Source organism: Acyrthosiphon pisum, chromosome A3 (genome assembly GCF_005508785.2).
Source record: "Acyrthosiphon pisum isolate AL4f chromosome A3, pea_aphid_22Mar2018_4r6ur, whole genome shotgun sequence".
Classification (NCBI taxonomy): Eukaryota; Metazoa; Arthropoda; class Insecta; order Hemiptera; family Aphididae; genus Acyrthosiphon; species Acyrthosiphon pisum.
This window is the reverse complement of record NC_042496.1, coordinates 2,692,181-2,711,586: the sequence shown is the minus strand read 5'-3', so window position 1 is coordinate 2,711,586 and position 19,406 is coordinate 2,692,181. Positions and strand designations below refer to the sequence as shown.

The window sequence follows — 19,406 nt, the reverse complement described above, 5'->3', positions numbered from 1 at the left end:
TACAAGAGTTAAAAAATTTGAAATTTGTCGTTAAATGTGTACTTCAGTACTCATTAGCTATTGCAGCAAACCGTATTTCAATTCTAAGATTATCGGGCTGAGATATTTAGTGGTACATTTAATACGGGACACACTGTATTACTTTGTCCAAAATTTAACTTAAAATATAACTATAAAAAAGCGAGTAGGTGGATGTCGCTCTGCTGTACAGTAGGTTACAAGTGTGCAATGTATAATGGATTGTATTAAACTTGAATTCAATGATATAATATCATTGTATAAGAAAAACGATTCTGAGCGGAGACAGTTTGTCAGTCTGGATATTTTATATTTTTATTATTTATTATAATTTATGACCTATAAGTTAAATTGATATTATAATATTATAATTTTTTATTTGTTTTTATGGAGATAAACAAAGCGTTAGAAATTAAAATCCCATTTTTAGCAGTTTTTTGTAATTTGTTGGTGGCTTTTCTCATGGCATTAAATAATTATTGAGAAAATCGAAAAATGACTTTTCTAAAGTACCATCTTGATCCAATTTTCTAGGAGATAAGATACTATATGTCGAAATCGAAGCACTCCTTCTGGTAAAAATTTTCTATACAGGAATAAATAAAAAAAATAAACACCATTGTAAAATCAATAGCTTCCTCGCTCTATTCAGAATCTAAAAAACAGTGTTTATGTATATTGCTTAAATTTTTTGGCTGCAGAATTATCTACTTACGTCCAACCTTGTTTTAAATTTTCAATTCTTAGCTATAAAAGTTGAACATTTAATACATTTTTAACTACAAAATCATTTTTTTAATTTTGTTAAAATTCGAACTTTAAACTCTCACAAAAACAATAATATCTGTACCTGTTTATTTTAATATTTTTCAATCGCTATCGTAACAATATATTAGGAGCATTATATTAATTTTTCAAGCTTTTTGATCCAATAAAAAAAAATAAAAAAAACAGGTAAGTGGATGTCGCTTTGCTGTACAGTAGGTTACAAGTGGATCATTGTATAATGGGTTTTATTAGACTTGAATTCAATGATAAAATATCATTGTATAAGAAAAACGATTCTGAGAGGAGACGGTTTGTCAGCTAGAATATTTTATATTGTTATTATTTATTTTATCATGTAAGTTGAATTAATATTATAACATTATAATTTTTTATTCGTTTCTATGGTGATAAAGAAAGCGTTAGAAATTAAAATCCCATTTTTAGCGTTTTTTCGTAATTTTCCAGTGGTTTTTCCCGTAGCATTAAATAACTATTGAGAAAATCGAAAAACGACACCTTTAAAATACCATCTTGATCCAATTTGCTAAAGGATAAGGTACTATGTTGAAATCGAAACACTCCTTCTGGAAGAAATTTTGTATTCAGGATATAAAAATAAAAAAATAAATAAACACCATTGTAAAAACAATAGCTTCCTCGCTACGCTCAGAATCTAATAAAAATGTCTGTAAATCGCTCAAAACAAGTTAAAATATTTTGAGAATTTCATCGCATTATTTTATAAGTAATGCTAATTTAAACATCCAGTGAAAATTGAATGTTTTTACAGTCATTTGTTTTAGAATTACACCAAAAACCAAAATCTATTTTGTCGAAAACCAATTTTGCGTAAGAGTTCCTGTTTTTCTTTAATTTTAATTTCGTTTTTCACGGCGATTTTGAAACCTTTTTTGACCTCCCGAATGCACCAACTAGATTCACTTTTCCATCGAACAAGATACCGAAGTTAAAAATCGAAGCATTTTTACTGCCCCAAATGGTAATGCTAGACACAAAAATAAAAACCGAGTAAGACGTAAGTGCAGCGGGATGGAGTATGTCAGCGGTGTTCGAAGTTTGTCTATCGTCCCTTCGGCTCTCGGACAGGATAATAAATTATTACAGTATTCGATTTGAATGCTATGATTGCATTCGGTAAAAAACGATTCTGATCGGAGGATCAGTGCAACAATTAGTAATTATATATGTAGCAATATATATATTTATACATAAAAATTATTACCAATGTTTAATAAATAATATTATATAATTTAAAATTAGATGCATACATTTTCGTTTTTTTAGTATTTATTAACAAATTAATGTCCGAAATAATTGTTATTAAGATGTGGATTTCAATTGATATATTTTGATGTAAATTATATAACGAGTTTTACTATTTTCATATCAAATATTAAATAAACAGGTATATTATTATAATTTTTTTTCTACTTTAACAATTTTAGCTATCAAAATATATTATACCTCTTTGAAAATCAAAATGCGTTTCTGTAAAGTGGTATTCAAAATGTATGTAAAGTATGAACGGATCTGTATTGAATAATTGCGCCCTTGGAAGTTGGAACACAGTTTTTAAATCATTGGTTTAAGGTCCTTTACTTAATTTTTCCCAATTCAATCTCTGTCCATTTGTAACCTACTGTACAGCAGAGCGATACCCACTTGCCCACCTTTTTTTTCGGTGTTTTTGAACACTGCTTTGAATTTTAAATGTTGACCTTCTGAGTCCTCAATGCACCAACTAAATTAATTTTCCCAACGAACAAGATACCGAAGTTGAAAATCAATGCAATTTTATACTGCCCCAAAAAGTGATGACAGATACCAAAAAAGTTTTTAAAAAAACAAACACATCATAGTAAAACCAATACATTCATCGTTATGCCCAGAATCTAAAATAAAGGAAAAACCACAATTTTTACGCAAAATCAGTTTTCAACAAAATCGATTTTGGTATTTGGTGTAATTCTTAAACAAATGATCGTAAATACTTGAAGTGTTGAATACATAGTTTTTTTTCTATAAATGTCAAATAACATTTTATTCGTTGGGACAAAATTCTTGAAAAATGAATACAAGGCTCGTAATATATTGTTACAATGTTAGTGGAAAAATATCGTTTCGAATTGTTTATTTTAAATTTAAGATTCTGAGCGGGGCGATGAAGCTATTGGTTTTACAATGGTGCTTATTTTTATTTTTATATCCTGTATACAAAATTTCTACCAGAAGGAGTGCTTCGATTTCAACATATAGTACCTTATCTTTTAGCAAATTGGATCAAGATGGTACTTTAGAGTGGTCTTTTTCTCAATAATTATTTAATGCCACGGGAAAAACCACCGAAAAATTACGAAAAAACGCTAAAAATAGGATTTTAATTTTTAACGCTTTGTTTATCACCATAGAAAAGAATAAAAAATTATAATATTATAATATTAATTCAACTTACGTGATAAAATAAATAATAACAATATAAAATATCCAGACTGACAAACCATCTCCGCTCAGAATCGTTTTTCTTATACAATGATATTTTATCATCGAATTCAAGTCTAATAAAACCCATTATACAATGATCCACTTGTAACCTACTGTACAGCAGAGCGACATCCACTAACCTACTTTTTTTAATTTTTCTTTCTATAAATGTCAATAAAATGTTTTTTGTTAGGTCAAAAAGCTTGAAAATTGAATACATAGTTCCTGATAGTATATTATTACAATTGCAGTTGAAAAATATTAAAAATATAGTGACACGTTTTTTTTATAAGCTTTTAAGTTGAAATTTTGACACGATTTATCAAATTATTTTGTCGTTAAAAATTTATAAAATTTTCAACTTTTATAGTTAAAGATTGAAAATTTAAAACACGGTTTCACGTAAGTATGTTATTCTGTAACCAAAAAATATAAATATACTTTTTATAGTTATTTTATGTTCAAATTTGAACGAAATTACATCTTAAATAACCAAGAATAACGATTTTACTTATTTTTTTGTAATTTTATAATATTAATTCAACTTACCGGCTACCCTTATTAAATAATAACTAATAAGAAATAAGTTAGTAAGTAATCATAATTAATAACATAAATATAACATAAAATATCCTAGACTGACAAACCGTCTCTGCTTAGAATCGTTTTTCGTATACATTGATATTATATCATTGAATTCTAATTTAATACCATTCATTACAGTGACCCATTTGTAACCTACCGTACAACATCCACTTATCCTTTTTTTTTAAGTTTTTTGTTGAGTGATTCAGCTTGAATTTTTTTTTGCTTGATAAATTTTTACTTTTAAGTCGTTTTAACTGTGGTTTTTTGGACTTTTTAACATCCTAAGTTTTTTTCGATTTATACTTCGTATAGCACAGATACTGGCAAATATATTTTTGTTATGAATATTTAAATTTTGGTTATCTTTATCAAATTCATAAACTGCTAGTCAATACCTAATATGTCTAAATTAGTATTTGTTATAACCAGCCAAACGAATCACTTTTAATATTAATCCATTTATGTATTTATTTTCTTTAAATACATTAGTAAATAATCCTGCTAGAAGGCTAAAAGGACTTATTTAAAGTTGTAACCTGATTGTAAATTACATATAATAGCTATATTATTTCAAAAAATATCCCTAAACTATATCTAAAAGTATCTTTTCCTTGAAAAATAATTTATTTACTTAATTATCATGCATAGGGACAGTTTGTCGTATCTGAAAATCGTGAAATTTCCGTATGGCCACATACCATCATACCAATAATTAATAAGTAAGGCTCGGAAGTTATCGGAGCTAAAAATTGAAAAATATGCACAAACAATTTGCAATATTATAAAAGAAATGTAAAATTTGGAAAAATAAATTTATATTATTTTAAATATAACTAAAAACTGTACGACATTTGTCATTTTATTTAACTGAAAAAAATATATTTGAAAAGTACATCGGAATATTAGCGCGATTGAGAATAAATGCGCATCTCCCCCAGCATGGCGTAGTTAAATTAATAGTCGACTGCTACGATAACAATAAATACTTTATATTTTATTCTATATTATTATTAAAATACAAAGCTTAAGAAAGAAAATGATCAATTTTTTTAGAAAATATTAAATATACATAATTTGCGTATGATAATCAAAAAATATGCACTTTTCCCCTAAAATATTTACGAAATATGCAAAGTATGCATAAATTGTCCATTGTATTTATAGTTAGAATTTCTAGATTGGACTGCTAAAATCGAGAGCATAATATAGAATAATATGCAACTCCTACAACTTCCAAGCCTTACTAATAAGTTAACGGAGCCACAGCCAGTACGTCCGTATTTCCACTTAGAAATGATTAATTTTAGACGTTTTTTTTTCCTATAGGTTTCTCGTATTTTTTGTCTTATAAAGACCAAAGTGAGAAACATCAAATCACGCGCTGTTAGTGACTTAAATAGCTCATTTCTTGCCTTTGCCACACAATATACTATGTTATAAAATGACAAATTAAAATATGCAAAGATAGCTAAATGACTGATACTGTGGGAAATTTGTACAAAAAATGTGTTGGTAATAATTTATTTGCTCCTGGCTTAAATAACTCTGTGTACCAGTGTCCTTGTTATAAATGATTATTTTATTTTCTAAGGCTCCTAATGTAAAATACTTGGTAAAATATTTTTAATATGTGTCGTACTATTTTAAAATGTCTGATATAATTAGTTCTGAAATTATTTATTATTAAAATTAAAATTAAAAGTTGTAAAATGACATACTGCGTTTAACAACCTTGAAGTTTGAATCATTTTCAATCTCAATAACACATAAAAAACACATTAATATTGAGTTATTAATGTTAATTTATATAACTAAATGTTATTCTATTATGTTAAAGGCAAAAACATTTGAAGCATTTTCTGAATGGGTAAAAGAAATAAAGCAACATCGACTCTATAGACAACATGTTTTAACTTTTGGTCAAACCAAACAGACACAGTCTTCACTACAAAAAAAAACATCTTGTAAATATGAATATATTAATTAAAAATATCATAAATATTAACTCATTACCCATAATATTTGATACACGTTTATATTGGCTCACATTAAGTAATATATTTCATATATTTGTTAATGAGTATCTACATTTTATTGAGATTGAACAGCATATGATGGAGTGGTTTGTAAAATAAATAATAATTTTTATTTGATTTTATTTTATAGTAATATCTCCTGTAGAGTCAATTAAAAACTGTACTCCGAATGTACGTTTAAATGGCTGGTGTTCACAATTGGATCCAGCAACTTCAGAAATTAAGCAAGTTGAACAAAATTTGAAGTCTTTAAACCGAATACTTGATCAATTAGAATCAGTTGATAATGATGTAATTATTAATATGCTTGTTATTTTATTTATAATTAATCTACTTTTTTCACCTTTTTTGTAGGTTGGTGTACTCGATGGAATTCCAGTTGCAAAAAAGAGCACCAGGTTTCGATTACGTAAAAAAAAAAGTGGTGGTGGTAGTTGGGGTGGTACAATTGCTGGTTGGGGCATTGATATGAATCAATCAATCAGTCAATCAACAAATAAAGCTGTTGATGCTACAGATTCGTCTGGTTTTGTAAATATAACATAAAATAAAAATATATTTTCAGGCGCTATTTATTTTTTTCCATTTTAGCCTTCTGGAATAGCTTCTCAACATTTATCCAATAGCAACCCATCATTAACTGTTAATCCATCACCTAGTGATCTTCAACTCTATACTGATTTTGTTATTTTAGCAAAAGATAGTAAGTATAATATGTTTATATTTTTAAATATTGAATAGTATAAAATTTTAACTTATCATTGTATTGTAAGTTCAAAATAGTTTTAAGTGCATAATGGATGCTATAAATGAAGAACGTGGTCATATTTTTGTTGGTGATGCGAGCGATGACAAATTATCTAATTATCGAGTAGCTTTAAATAAAGCTATTCAACAAAATAGTGAACTTCGTGCTAAATTAAATAACATTCACATTACTTCAGATGCATCAAATTTTCCAGATCCTGTAATATTTCATAATATAGATTTAAATAAAATATTTAACTGTAATAATGATATTATATTGTTTATTATTTTTAGGTACTAAGTTCATCGTTATCATATAGTTCTGGTGTAAGTGGTTCAGAAGTATTTTTTGATGCTGAAGAATATCAAGGTGGTAAAATGAACGATTGTAATGAAGCTGTAACAAATGAATTAATTTCTGGTGAAGTAGTTACCCAAACTTCAGATACATCTTCTGAAGCAGGGTCTTTATCATCTGAAGATGGATCTATATCTTCAGAAAACAGTGACGGGGCCACATCTGAATACAATAATCCACAAGGAGGTGAGCAATATCTTGAATATTTTCAAATATATATAATAAGATAAGAAAATATATACAGTAATACCTCGCTAATTGGGACCAGGAATTGTCTGATTGAGTGGATTTGACCAAAAAAGAAAATTTCTTGTATTATAATAATGTATGAATGCATTTTTGGATGAACTCATTATTTTGTTCATTAGTTTATTAACAGTTGTTCAGCATCTGTTCCTGATTAAAGTTCTATAAGTGTTATCTTATATGTACAGTATATTATATTCAAAATCATATTGAGCATATTGTATTATTAGTTATCGTTATTGTCAAATTCACAAATAGCATTTCTCGTGTATGAGAAAGAAGAAGGAAGAAGGAAGTGTTGGAATACTTAGGTTGTCAAATTAGCGAGGTATTATTATACTATTATAATATAGACATATAGTACTAGTTGATTCTGCACGGTGTTACCCGTGAAAATTTAAATAACTGTGGATTTACCCGGTTGTGTTCAAATTTGGTGGTGTGATGAGGGGAATAGATTGTTTCCGATATTTATAATAACTTATATATTGGTATAAATTATAAAACGGACAATGGTAACCATTAGTTATATTTTTAATGATCAAAATGTCATATAGTGTATGTTAATACTCCCTTGCTCCACTATGACAAAACAATTTGACCACCATTTACACTTTTTAAACTCTGTTAAATGTAAGCTATACAGATTTTTTATATAGTGTTATTTGGGTTGTTTTGATCCAATATAAAACACATGTGTAAAATTATATCAAATCATAATAATAAAGACTCGGATTTAGTTGCACTTAAAAATTACGAAAAATGACCTTTCAAAAAATGCATTTATGACCAAAAACATTCCTTAAAAAAAATCCACGGATTTCTTCAGAAATCGAGATAAATTTGTGAACTGTTTTATTTAAAAATCAGATTAATTTATGATGTTTTAGTACAATAGGGACCTATGTGTATACTGTATGGATATTATATATTATATATTTTAGATTCTGAGCGGAGCGATGAATATACATATATTGATTTTACAATGATTTGTGTTTTTTTTTATTTTGTATCTGTCATGACCTTTTAAGACAATAAAAATTCATAGATTTTCTTCAAAAGTATCTTTTCAAGAAAGTGAATCTAGTTGGTTCTTTAGGGGGTCAAAAGTAAAAAATTCCTAATAGTTTTTGAAAGTGCAGGGAAAAAGAAAAGAAAAGTTAGTATCTTGTTCAAAAAGAAAGTGAATATAGTTGGTGGTTTGGGGAAGTTTAAATTTAAAATTCCTAGTAGTTTACAAAAGCCCCGGAAAAAACAACATACAATTTAAGGAAAAACGCGAATTTTTACGGAAAACTTGGTGTAACTCTAAAACAAATTACCGTAGATACATGCAACTTTCACTAGCTGTTTATATTAGCATTTTCCATACACAATAAAATTTTCAAAATGTTTCGATTTGTTTTGAACTGTTTACGAACATTTTCAGTTACCAATTTTTTCCATTTTTTTTCTATGCATGTCAATAAAATGTTATTTGTTGGGTAAAAAAACTTGAAAATATAATACAAGGCTCTTAATATATTAATACAACGACATTTGAAAAATATTAAAAATCCAATTATTATTTTTTCTTAACTTAAGTTCGAATTTTGACCAAAGGCATAAAAATCACGAAAATGTGCAAACATACGAGGATTTTTGGTCTTCGATTAATGATAAAAATGTAAAATACTATGTTGAAGATCCGTAAGCAAATTCTTGACTAGTCGTGGTATTATTTTTATATTGTTAAAAAGAACAGTAGGTACCTAAGTATTAATAATTTATATAAAAAAATGAATAGTTTTAAATTTAAACTATTCCTATTTGGTGAATATTTTATTCTGCAAAAAAACAATTTGTAGACCCGAGTGGGCCCCCAGACCACAAACATAGACGCGGGCCCACAGGAAAAATCCCTTTTTCCCTATGGGCCTATCCACCCCTGCCCACTTGTAACCTACTGTACAGCAGAGTTACATCCACTTACCCACCTTTTTATTCTTAATATTACTAGAAATAAGTTAAGAAATAAATAATGTTCTAGAAACGTTTAAAAATTTACTTAAACGTCAAAAATACATCGAAAAAGTTTGTTGTTAGCATAGTGTGAATACTTGAAATACATTTATAGGAAGCATTTTATCAAACATGCATCGAAATTCGAACCCTAATAAGAAATAATAACTATTTTATTCTCTAAGTAATATAATAACTATAAAAACCTCGTCAACATCGGTTAATCTTTATTTGTTTAAAGTTTTTCTCAGACAGACAGTCAAATATATCTGTGCATATAATAATAATTTTGTACGTTTATAAATTACGCCGTATAATATATAATTTGAATATTTTTAATATGTGATACTCAAGATAAATGAAATTAAAATAAGATAGACAATAGTTTTTTTAATTGCAATAGTTAATTATCCAAAGCTATTAGGAAACCCATGGTCATGCAACATATAATTACCCGTTAGAAAATCAAGGTTTTTCCAAGAACGAGGCCGCCAACTATATATCAAGGCTTATATGAAGTTTCCATGACAGTTTTAAAATAAATAATACAATTTTGTAAATTATATCCAATCATCCCAATCATAATAATACAAAAATCATATGAAAAAAAATGATACAAAAAAATATTAGATTTCTATTTTCCGATAAATCCCTGCGTGAGCCCATCTTTATATGCGAATTTTTTTAAATCCCTTCCTATTAAAGGACGTTGGAGAAGTCACTATTCATAATTTTAGCTCATATGTTTTGACATTTTTGAGAAATTAATGATTAGTGTTTGGATATTATCACAGGTTGTATAGTATATATTATATTATTTAATATAATCTGTGATATTATATTTAGAGATATTATAAACCAGTTGAATATCCTGGCTTCGCCCGTGTGCAGTTTTTTTTCTCGGCAAATCCCTTACAGTATATAGGTACAGATTACGCTATATAGGTGTATGTGTACTTGGTTTATGTATATGTAGCAGTTTTAGTGTAGGCACCTCAGTTCACGGGAAAATCGGCGTTTGTATACACCTATAGCTTTGTGAAATAATTTGACCTTGGTGGGACAACCGAAATTCGCGGATTGAATTTAGTACTTGGTATATTTTTTAACGTGTTTGAAACTACCTACTCTCAGAAACTTTTCTGACATTTCTAAAAACGATCCTGAGATTTTCGTCAAATTAAATTTAATAGTGTTTAGTATATAAGCTACACGCATACATTTAGTTTTAAGATTTATAGTTTCTTTATTCGAAGCCATTAGTCCAGTGTTGAATCCAGGTATACTCCAAAGAGGTATTTGTCGCCCCCTTAAAATTACTTTCGCCCCTCCTGATTACCGCACCTAATGATGTTCACTAAAATATACCGCTTTTATACCGTATTGCCAGTATAGGTACTATCTATACTGGCTTTCTAAACAAAACAAAAGTTAGCCTCCCCCCTCCACAGAAATATTGGCTGGATTCAACACTGGCCATAATCGTGACAATTTGATGCATGCTTGTACTTGATCTGCCCGAGTAAGTGAGTTATCAATCGCAACAATTTATACACAAATAAAAAATTACTAATTTCTACTATTATACTATTATAACCTGCACCCAATGGCAACCATTTATAAACAAAAAAAGGTTAAATTTTCACCATGAGTCTCAAGATCTCCCTGTTTGATCTCCTCTTTAAAATGCGAATATCGAAAAATCCTTTCTTATTGCACATGTAGATCATTACTGCAGTGGCCTAGCCAGGATGTGCAGGGGTTCAAACCTTTGTTTTATAACTTTAATGTTTTAATACCACAGAATAGATTAAATTAATTATTATCATATAATAATGCTTTTTCAAGAGCAAATGGCACCTCCGATAGTTTAAATCTAGCAATATCTAACGCATGTATCATTAAAATATTAAATCTATACAAAACTGCACCATACAAAAAATATGCGACAGTATGCGTATATTTAACGACAAAACGTAATGTTAGATTCAATAAAACGTGTTAGTCCTAAATCACAGTCTATAGATAACTAAATTAAAATTACTTCGTCCAACAAGATGACCCGATCGGGATGACTCCATATGAAATTACTTTTCTGGAATTATTTGATGCATTTGTTGATGGATTATCGATTATTTCTACATGACTAGACAGATTCAGTATCAGGAACTTATCAACTCGTGTGTGCTACTAAGCAACCTGAGTTTATTTTAGCAACAGTATTTAGCATAAGTTTAACTTTCAGTAAACTTACTCAATTTCAAAATATTTATTTGAAACCATATTTTCACTGGCAGATAATGTAGGTATCTAATGTATTAAAAAATATCAGAAGTAATGCAGATGAAGAATTTAAAAAAAGTGGCCACGTGAGTACCGCTCTGCTGTACAGTACTTATCGATCATGTCATTGTAATGTGTTATATATTTGAATTCAATGATAAATCATTGTATACCTATGAAAAACGACTCTGAGCGGAGACGTTGTGTCAGCCTATATGTCTTGTATAAATAATCAAATTGAATAGTTTAATAAAAATTAATAAAAATCGAAAATATCTCATGGCTATAAATAGTATAACTTCTCGGTGAACTTTATCTTTTTGATAGAGGTAGAAAAACTTGTTGGGAATCTTTTAATAAAATGTCTAATGAAAAGAAAAACTTTCATGAATTTCTAACATTTGAAAAAATTATCATATTTATCAATAGCTCAAAAAGAGTAGTTTAAAAATTGTACCGTGAAATGTAACATATTTTAGTGATGAACTAAAAATAGTTCATTAACCCCCTCCCCTTGAGTAATTCCTTTTAGAAAGAGTCAGGGAAAATAACTACAAAAAAAAGTTGGTGATTTTACGCTAAACCAACTTTTGAAAAAAATTTTAAAAAAAATTATTATTTTGGTGTAATTCTAATTACCTTAAAATGTTCACCAAATTTTTATATTAGCATTTTTCATAAATGGTAACATTTTAGAAATATTTTGACTCATATTGAGCTAATTGTGTAGCCTTGAGAAATTTTTCGAATTTTGTAAAAAAAAAATATTATTCTGGATTAAAACTATTCTACTTAGAACCTGGTATGGATGTTTAAATATATTAAAGATACATAGAGCACAATTATTTGTTATATGCTTTTAAAGTTCAAATTCTGGCCAATTTCATCAAAATTTTGAAAATCATCACACTATTTACAAGTAATCCATAAAGTTTTTATTTTCATAACTAATATTAGACATTTTGATAGAAGCCTTCCTCCCCCCCCAAAAAAAAAAAAACCTAGGACATAAAATTTTACAATACTACATTGCAATGGTCTGCTTGCCTTTAATATATTCAGCACCCCCCCCCCCCAAGTCAAAAGTTAAAATTGCGCCTATGGATGGTTGTAATATCTTGAGTAAAATTCATATTTGGTTACTGATTAGTATGTCCTCCGTTTGGTGTTCCTTGTCTCTTTGTACATTTCCTTGTTGGGGAACGTAGTGCTCTTAATAATTAGACTTCCCCGGCTGCCATACCTATAAGTTTAAGTCCATTATTGTTTATTTCATTATGTAGTAAGGTACCTATAATATTTCACTTATTTATTTATATATCGTTTATTTCCTGACTAGCATTTAGATCTCTCAGGACAATCTGTATCGTATTACTATTGTGGATATTGTTATTTTTTATTTATTAGTTCAATATAGTATCTTAATGGAGTCTTTCTCGATTGACCCATATTTGCCATATCGTACGTACTAAAAAAAAAAATATGTCGTACGTCAACATTTTAACCTAAAATGTCATTAAAAAAGTTGTAAACAATATACCTATGTTTTTTAGATATTTTTTAAATACTGTAAGAAAATCTCATGTGGAACCTCCTATAAAAGCTTTTTGACCTAGAAACGAAATTTTTATTTCAACAATATAAATCGAAAAAAAACCTCAACAATTCCAAATTTATATAACTAGTCCAAAAAGAACCAAAATATTTAAAAATTGTTTTTAAATAATTATTAAATCGATACATTCATCGCTCTGCTCAGAACTACAACATCAAAAATAATAAAAAATTTAAATTTTAAGGGATGAATTAGCATAAATTTCTCAATTGAAATTTGAAATATCGATTTATTTTGCGTAACCCAGTTTATTGGTTTGACACCTACTCCGTACCTACCCTTTTATATTCACCACCCCTCCTTGTAAGGTATAATATGTACTAAATTGTGTTTGCTATCATTTTCACACTCTAGAAATAATTCATTTACCATTTACGGAGGTTAAAAATTACGAATTCCCGTAAAATAACGGTTATAAAAATAAATTATCATTTAATTTTCTCATACTATCCAGACTTATATTCAGCATATCAAATATTACTTATTTTATAATATGAGATTGTATCAGTTTTATTTATATGATAAAAGTTTGGCAAAATGTCAAATATTTCGCACATTCGATAGTGGCTACTCTGTTAAAGTTTGCACACTGGTAAAAGTTCAGGCGAGACTATATTTCTCCCCCTGTACTCGTAAAATCAATGCATTTGTCAGAAGTAAATACTAATCACCCTTTTTTACATTTTACAAAATATGTTTTGATAAGACATTTTCCCGTTATAAAATTATTAATATTTTACGGGAGTTGCCAAAAATAAATGTTTATAATGGAAGACGGATAAATACTTTCGCGTGAACTGAATAAAGTACAATAAAAACGTTAATATATACACAAATTTTAATTTTTTTATCCCGAAAATAATTATTGCTATTTCCTATAGTAGATTGTGGAGGATCTGGTGATATCCGGAATATGACTGGACGGCGTACAAAGCTACCATGTCCAAAACCTGATACCGAAGGATTGTCCTTATGGAATCTCTTATGCAAAAACATTGGTAAAGATCTTTCCCAAGTTTCTATGCCAGTGGCACTTAATGAACCTCTTAATATGTTACAGGTAAACGCTTAATTGTAATTTTGCTGTATATTTTTTTTTTTTATAAATATTTTAGTAGTAGTTTTAAATGCGTTAAATCCGTATGTTGATGAAATTTAACCAAATTTAAATATCAATGTTTCTTTTTTAAATCCATGTTCATTTTTATACTTATTAAGTGTAAAAATAGTATTTTAATATATTATATATTTATTTGTATAGCGTATGTGTGAAGAACTAGAATACAGTGAACTTTTAGACAAAGCATCAGAACAATCTGATGTCTATGAACGCATGGTATATGTAGCAGCATTTGCAGTGTCTAGTTACGGATCCAGTTATTATCGAGCTGGTTCAAAACCGTTTAACCCACTTTTGGGTGAGACCTATGAATGTATACGAGATGATAAAGGCTTCAAATTTATTGCAGAACAGGTAGTAAAAAAATATTATTTTATTAATTGTTTACACTTATAATATTAATACTTTTACATTTTGTTTCAGGTTAGTCATCATCCACCAGTTAGTGTATGTCATGCTGAATCAAAAAATTTTATATTTTGGCAAGATGTTAGAATTAAGACAAAATTTTGGGGGAAATCGATGGAATTTCAACCAACAGGTTTGTTAAATGTGAAAAGAAATTGACTATTTTATTAATTTTTAATCATATTTAAGAAATATAATTTTTATTAATTTTTCTTTTTTAGGGTATGTAAATGTACAGTTATTATGTCAGGATAGCAAAGATCATTATAGATGGAATAAGGTGACAACTTGTGTTCATAACTTATTTGGTGGTCAAAGATCTGTAGATCAATATGGTGAACTGAAAATTACCAATTTGGATAAAAATATTACATGCAAATTAACATTTTTGAAGGTTTGTATGTATTTATGTAATCATCACATCATATATTGTAATATCTTGTTTAAAAAAATTATAATATTTTCATATTTTTAAATTAATTTTGGCAGGCTAAATAGTAAATAGTATCTCATTAGTATTAATTATAAATCTTGTATGTACTTATTTTTATTTTTTTCACTTGAAAAACGAATTTGTTATTTTGTTATATAAAATAGGCTAGTTATTTCTCTGCAAAACGTCATGAAATACATGGTGTTGTAATTGATGATAATGAAGGAAAAGTTGTGCGTAAACTATTTGGTAAATGGAATGAAGCTTTGTATTGTGGAGTTGCTGCTGCACCTTCTGCAAAATGTATATGGAGACCAGGTATTTGAACAAAATTAACAATGTTTTTAATTTTGAGTAGATCAACAAATATATTTTATTTATAGGTACTATGCCAGAAGACTATGAGTTATATTATGGATTTACACGATTTGCTATGGAATTAAATGAGCTTGACTTAGAAACAGCCAAGTTTTTACCAAAAACTGATACTCGATTTCGACCAGATCAAAGGTACCAAACCTACCAATGTATTTTAAAAGAATTAATTTTCTAGTGTATTTATTTTTTTACATAAATTGGCTAATAATTTATTTATTTTATTAACTAGGCTACTAGAGGAAGGAAATCTGAATCGTGCTGAATCTATGAAACTTAATTTAGAGCAAACACAGCGTGAACGTCGTAAACAAAAAGAAGAAACTGGAGAACAACATGAACCTAAATGGTTTAGAAAAACTGTTAGAAATGGTATTGAAACATGGGAGTATAATAATACGTATTGGGATGTACGTAAAAACCCAGGATTTACTAATTACCATTTAGAAAAACTTTGGTGAAGGTTACCTTTCAATGTTATGTAATCAGTGTGTCATTTGGTCAGTTAGTGGTGTGATAGTTAGGTTAGCCTTATGTTTTAATAAAATCTGGTGAACAAAACAATATGGATCAAATAGTCTCAAAACTGAGACAAATTAGTTAATCTAGTCAATATTTTCATACTCATGTGTTTGTACTTTTCCATTATCTTTAAATTTCTTCCATTAAAAATCACTTTTGATAAGATTCAAAGTCTTACATCTATGTAAAACACCTTATGTAGGTTAACTAAATGGTTTTATTAGATAATATTTTTTTAAAAAGCTGGAGTAAATCAAACGCCTATTTACTTTTTGTTATTTTTTTGTTTATACATGGTACCTGAATAATATACTATAATGAATGAAAACTTGACTGTCAAAATGTAGGTATATAATCAATATGAATATTCTAGTATTCTCAAATGGTTTACAAAATCAGAGTATGAAAAAATAAAAAGAACAACTAAATTATTTTTGAATATTTAATAACTAGTTTTCATTCTGTTTTATTGTATCAATTCCGTGACCGAATATATTATTATCATTTTTATTAATTAAAAATGTAGAATCTAATAATATAATATCAAAATTATTTTTTATATGACGTAATTGTTATGTAACAATTTTAATCATAAAATTATTTAATTTTGATTGTAAGGATCCATTTTTTTTTTTTTTACAAATTCTGATGCACTGCAAATAATAAATTGGTTACATATACCTATCAGCTTCAAAACATTTTATTGTTATTTAGTAATTCAATTTTTTTTTTAAATAAAAGCTTTTTTATATAAACTTTAGCAAAATAATTTCTATAGCTGTTTTGAATCAATGATTTAACATTCCCATTATATTTTTCATTAAAATAGAATGATATTGATATAGTTTTGTTATATAATTTTATTAATATAGATTTTTTAACTATTGAAAAATTAAATAAATAATTTTTTAAGCCGTATAAGTAAAAAGAATAATGATTACTATTTTAATTTAATACTGTTACTTTATTACATACAGTTAAAACTTAAAATCATAATGTAAATGCAACAATATGTAATGTTACACTTATTATTTTTATGAGGTATTGTGGTCAGAAACTCGTTAATAATTGTAATAATGTATTTTTAGTACAGTGATTATTTGTATTGTTTAACTGAATTTTATAATGAAGTAAGCTCAAAAGTATGCTATACATATATTTTTCCATCTCAATTAGATAAATACCAATTAGTAGAACACATAATAATAATATTAATAACTAATAAGTATATTATGACAATATTTCTTCATTTTTTGTTTAGTTTACTCTCCACACAATTTGTTTAGATAGTAATTATATTCTGATATGCATTATGCTAAATATGCAATAGGATTAATTTAAATTTGGAGATATCATGATGTAATGATATATTTATTCTGTGATACGTTGTAAAAACGTTAAAACCAGTTATTGTGTTAATAATATTATATTAGCATTTTACATTCCCATTGTATATTATAAACATTAGTGTTATTGATTGGCTCATAAAAACAAAATCGAAAACATACATTTTTATTTTATTGATAGATATATTATTAATCATTATCACTATCGTTATTAATTTTGTTTGTTATTAAATGTTAATCTAACAATGGAAGGGTGATCATCTCATTTAAGTGAGCTACTTAAATTATTTGTGTCTATAAACTTATATACACATTATATTGTGTGTATTTGTATTTGTATGACATATTATTATATTATTTAGGTTATGACAATTGTTTACGTAGGTTGTGGTCTGTTATATTTTTATTATTGCTTAAAAAATTGATTTTGTAGGTTTTTTTATTGTTTGTTTAATTATTATAAACTCAGAAAATATATAGAGCATTATAATATACATGTTATTAACACCAAAGAATATATATAACTGCTCATAAAACATATTTTGTTAACATGTCAATGTTAAGATAATAAGACAGCGACAGTAACACACAATATAGAGAAGATCTTCCTTACATTGTGCAAAAAATATGACATTTTTGAGCAATAAAATATTTCATACCATTTCAATAAATTAATATTATACAATTACAAATTATTAAAAATACTATAGCATGTTATAATTAAACATAATAAAGTTTCTTAAATAATTTTTCTTTGTGTTTATTTAGTAACCAAATTACTTATTACAAATATTATAGAGGATAATATTTTTGAGGGTTTGAAATATTACCATATTAATTTTATATCTTATTATTATTTGACTTTGTATACAACTTTCAAAATAAAAATAAAAATGTTAAAATTAACTTAAAACTGTTTTGAGACAATTTTTAATTTATTTAAAGTTTAAAAAAATCTATATGTTATACCCTAAAAAATATTATCATCTATAATTATTATAATGGGTGATTTTACTCAAAAAAAATCTGATTACTCAAAAACAAAATAAAAATGATTTTGCGTGAATGTGTTTTGTCTATATTGCACATAAGCTAGATAGAGAAAACAAACAATGTGGCGTGCCCTGTCAATTGTTTAGATCAGTGTTTTTGAACTGTTTTCTAGGAAATTGAATTTTCAGAAGTGTCATAAATCATTTCAATAGGTCACAAGCACAACCAACATATTAAAAAAAAAAATTCTACCCATATATTTGAATAATTATTGTAATGTAAACTTCATTTTTACTGATTTCTTTATTAAACTGATTTAAGTGTAAGAGAAAATACTGGAGGGATGGAGGGAAAAAATGTTGGTGCGGGTAACCATATTCAAAGGCAAGGAAGATTTTAAGAGTTTAAGAGTGTAGAAATTATAGAGGTCAGCAATATGCGCAACTATACATAAATGTTAGGGATTACTAAAATGTCAACAGCTGACTAATTCTCGTCCAACCAATTAATCCTCATTCTAGGCTTCTTCAAAAAAATGATTAAATAAGATATGAAATTGAGTGACTAAATTCATTTTTTATACCTATGTGTATTTAATTCTTTGGTATGGTTTTCCTATTTAAGAAATATATAGGTATTTATTAATTCCTCAAAATACTATTACAATATATTAAATCACAACAAAAAGTTTAAACAAACGCATCAAGTAGCCGTGTGGATGTTGGACTTACAGAACGTCGAAAAAAAGAAAAATACTGGTAAGGAACATTGAAAATTAATTTAAAATATCAAAAATAGTTATTTATGTTATTTACATTAAAAATGTTAAAACAATTTTAGTAAAAATGTTATAGTACCTAGTAGGTAACTACCTACATTACATCAATGAAGTGCAATATTTTGGGATAAATAAATAAAAGTGATGTCATAGTTCTAGTTACATAACTTTAAAAAATTCTTAGAATTTGTTTTTCCACATCAAATAATTTCTTTAATTTTTTAGGGGGATTGTCACCAAGTTTTTTTTTAATTACTTCTCGCCCAGCA

General features: G+C 27.1%; 1 protein-coding gene across 2 annotated transcripts in view; it reads left to right on the top strand.

The window, feature by feature from the left end:
• Positions 1-16,459, top strand: part of LOC100163490 (oxysterol-binding protein-related protein 6) — a 20,998-nt gene extending 4,539 nt beyond the window's left edge. The window contains exons 5-17 of one of the 2 annotated variants that reach the window (XM_016801947.2): positions 5,714-5,840; positions 6,043-6,203; positions 6,267-6,443; positions 6,504-6,615; positions 6,686-6,879; positions 6,954-7,203; positions 14,047-14,222; positions 14,424-14,636; positions 14,706-14,823; positions 14,912-15,084; positions 15,288-15,441; positions 15,507-15,633; positions 15,731-16,459. In XM_016801947.2, the coding sequence (XP_016657436.1) occupies positions 5,714-5,840; positions 6,043-6,203; positions 6,267-6,443; positions 6,504-6,615; positions 6,686-6,879; positions 6,954-7,203; positions 14,047-14,222; positions 14,424-14,636; positions 14,706-14,823; positions 14,912-15,084; positions 15,288-15,441; positions 15,507-15,633; positions 15,731-15,959 (2,211 nt within the window). In that variant the 3' untranslated portion in view covers positions 15,960-16,459. Of the gene's footprint in view, positions 1-5,713; positions 5,841-6,042; positions 6,204-6,266; positions 6,444-6,503; positions 6,616-6,685; positions 6,880-6,953; positions 7,204-14,043; positions 14,223-14,423; positions 14,637-14,705; positions 14,824-14,911; positions 15,085-15,287; positions 15,442-15,506; positions 15,634-15,730 lie in introns of both variants that reach the window. The other variant, XM_001942874.5, reaches the window with a different exon arrangement.
• Positions 16,460-19,406: the final 2,947 nt, after the last annotated feature.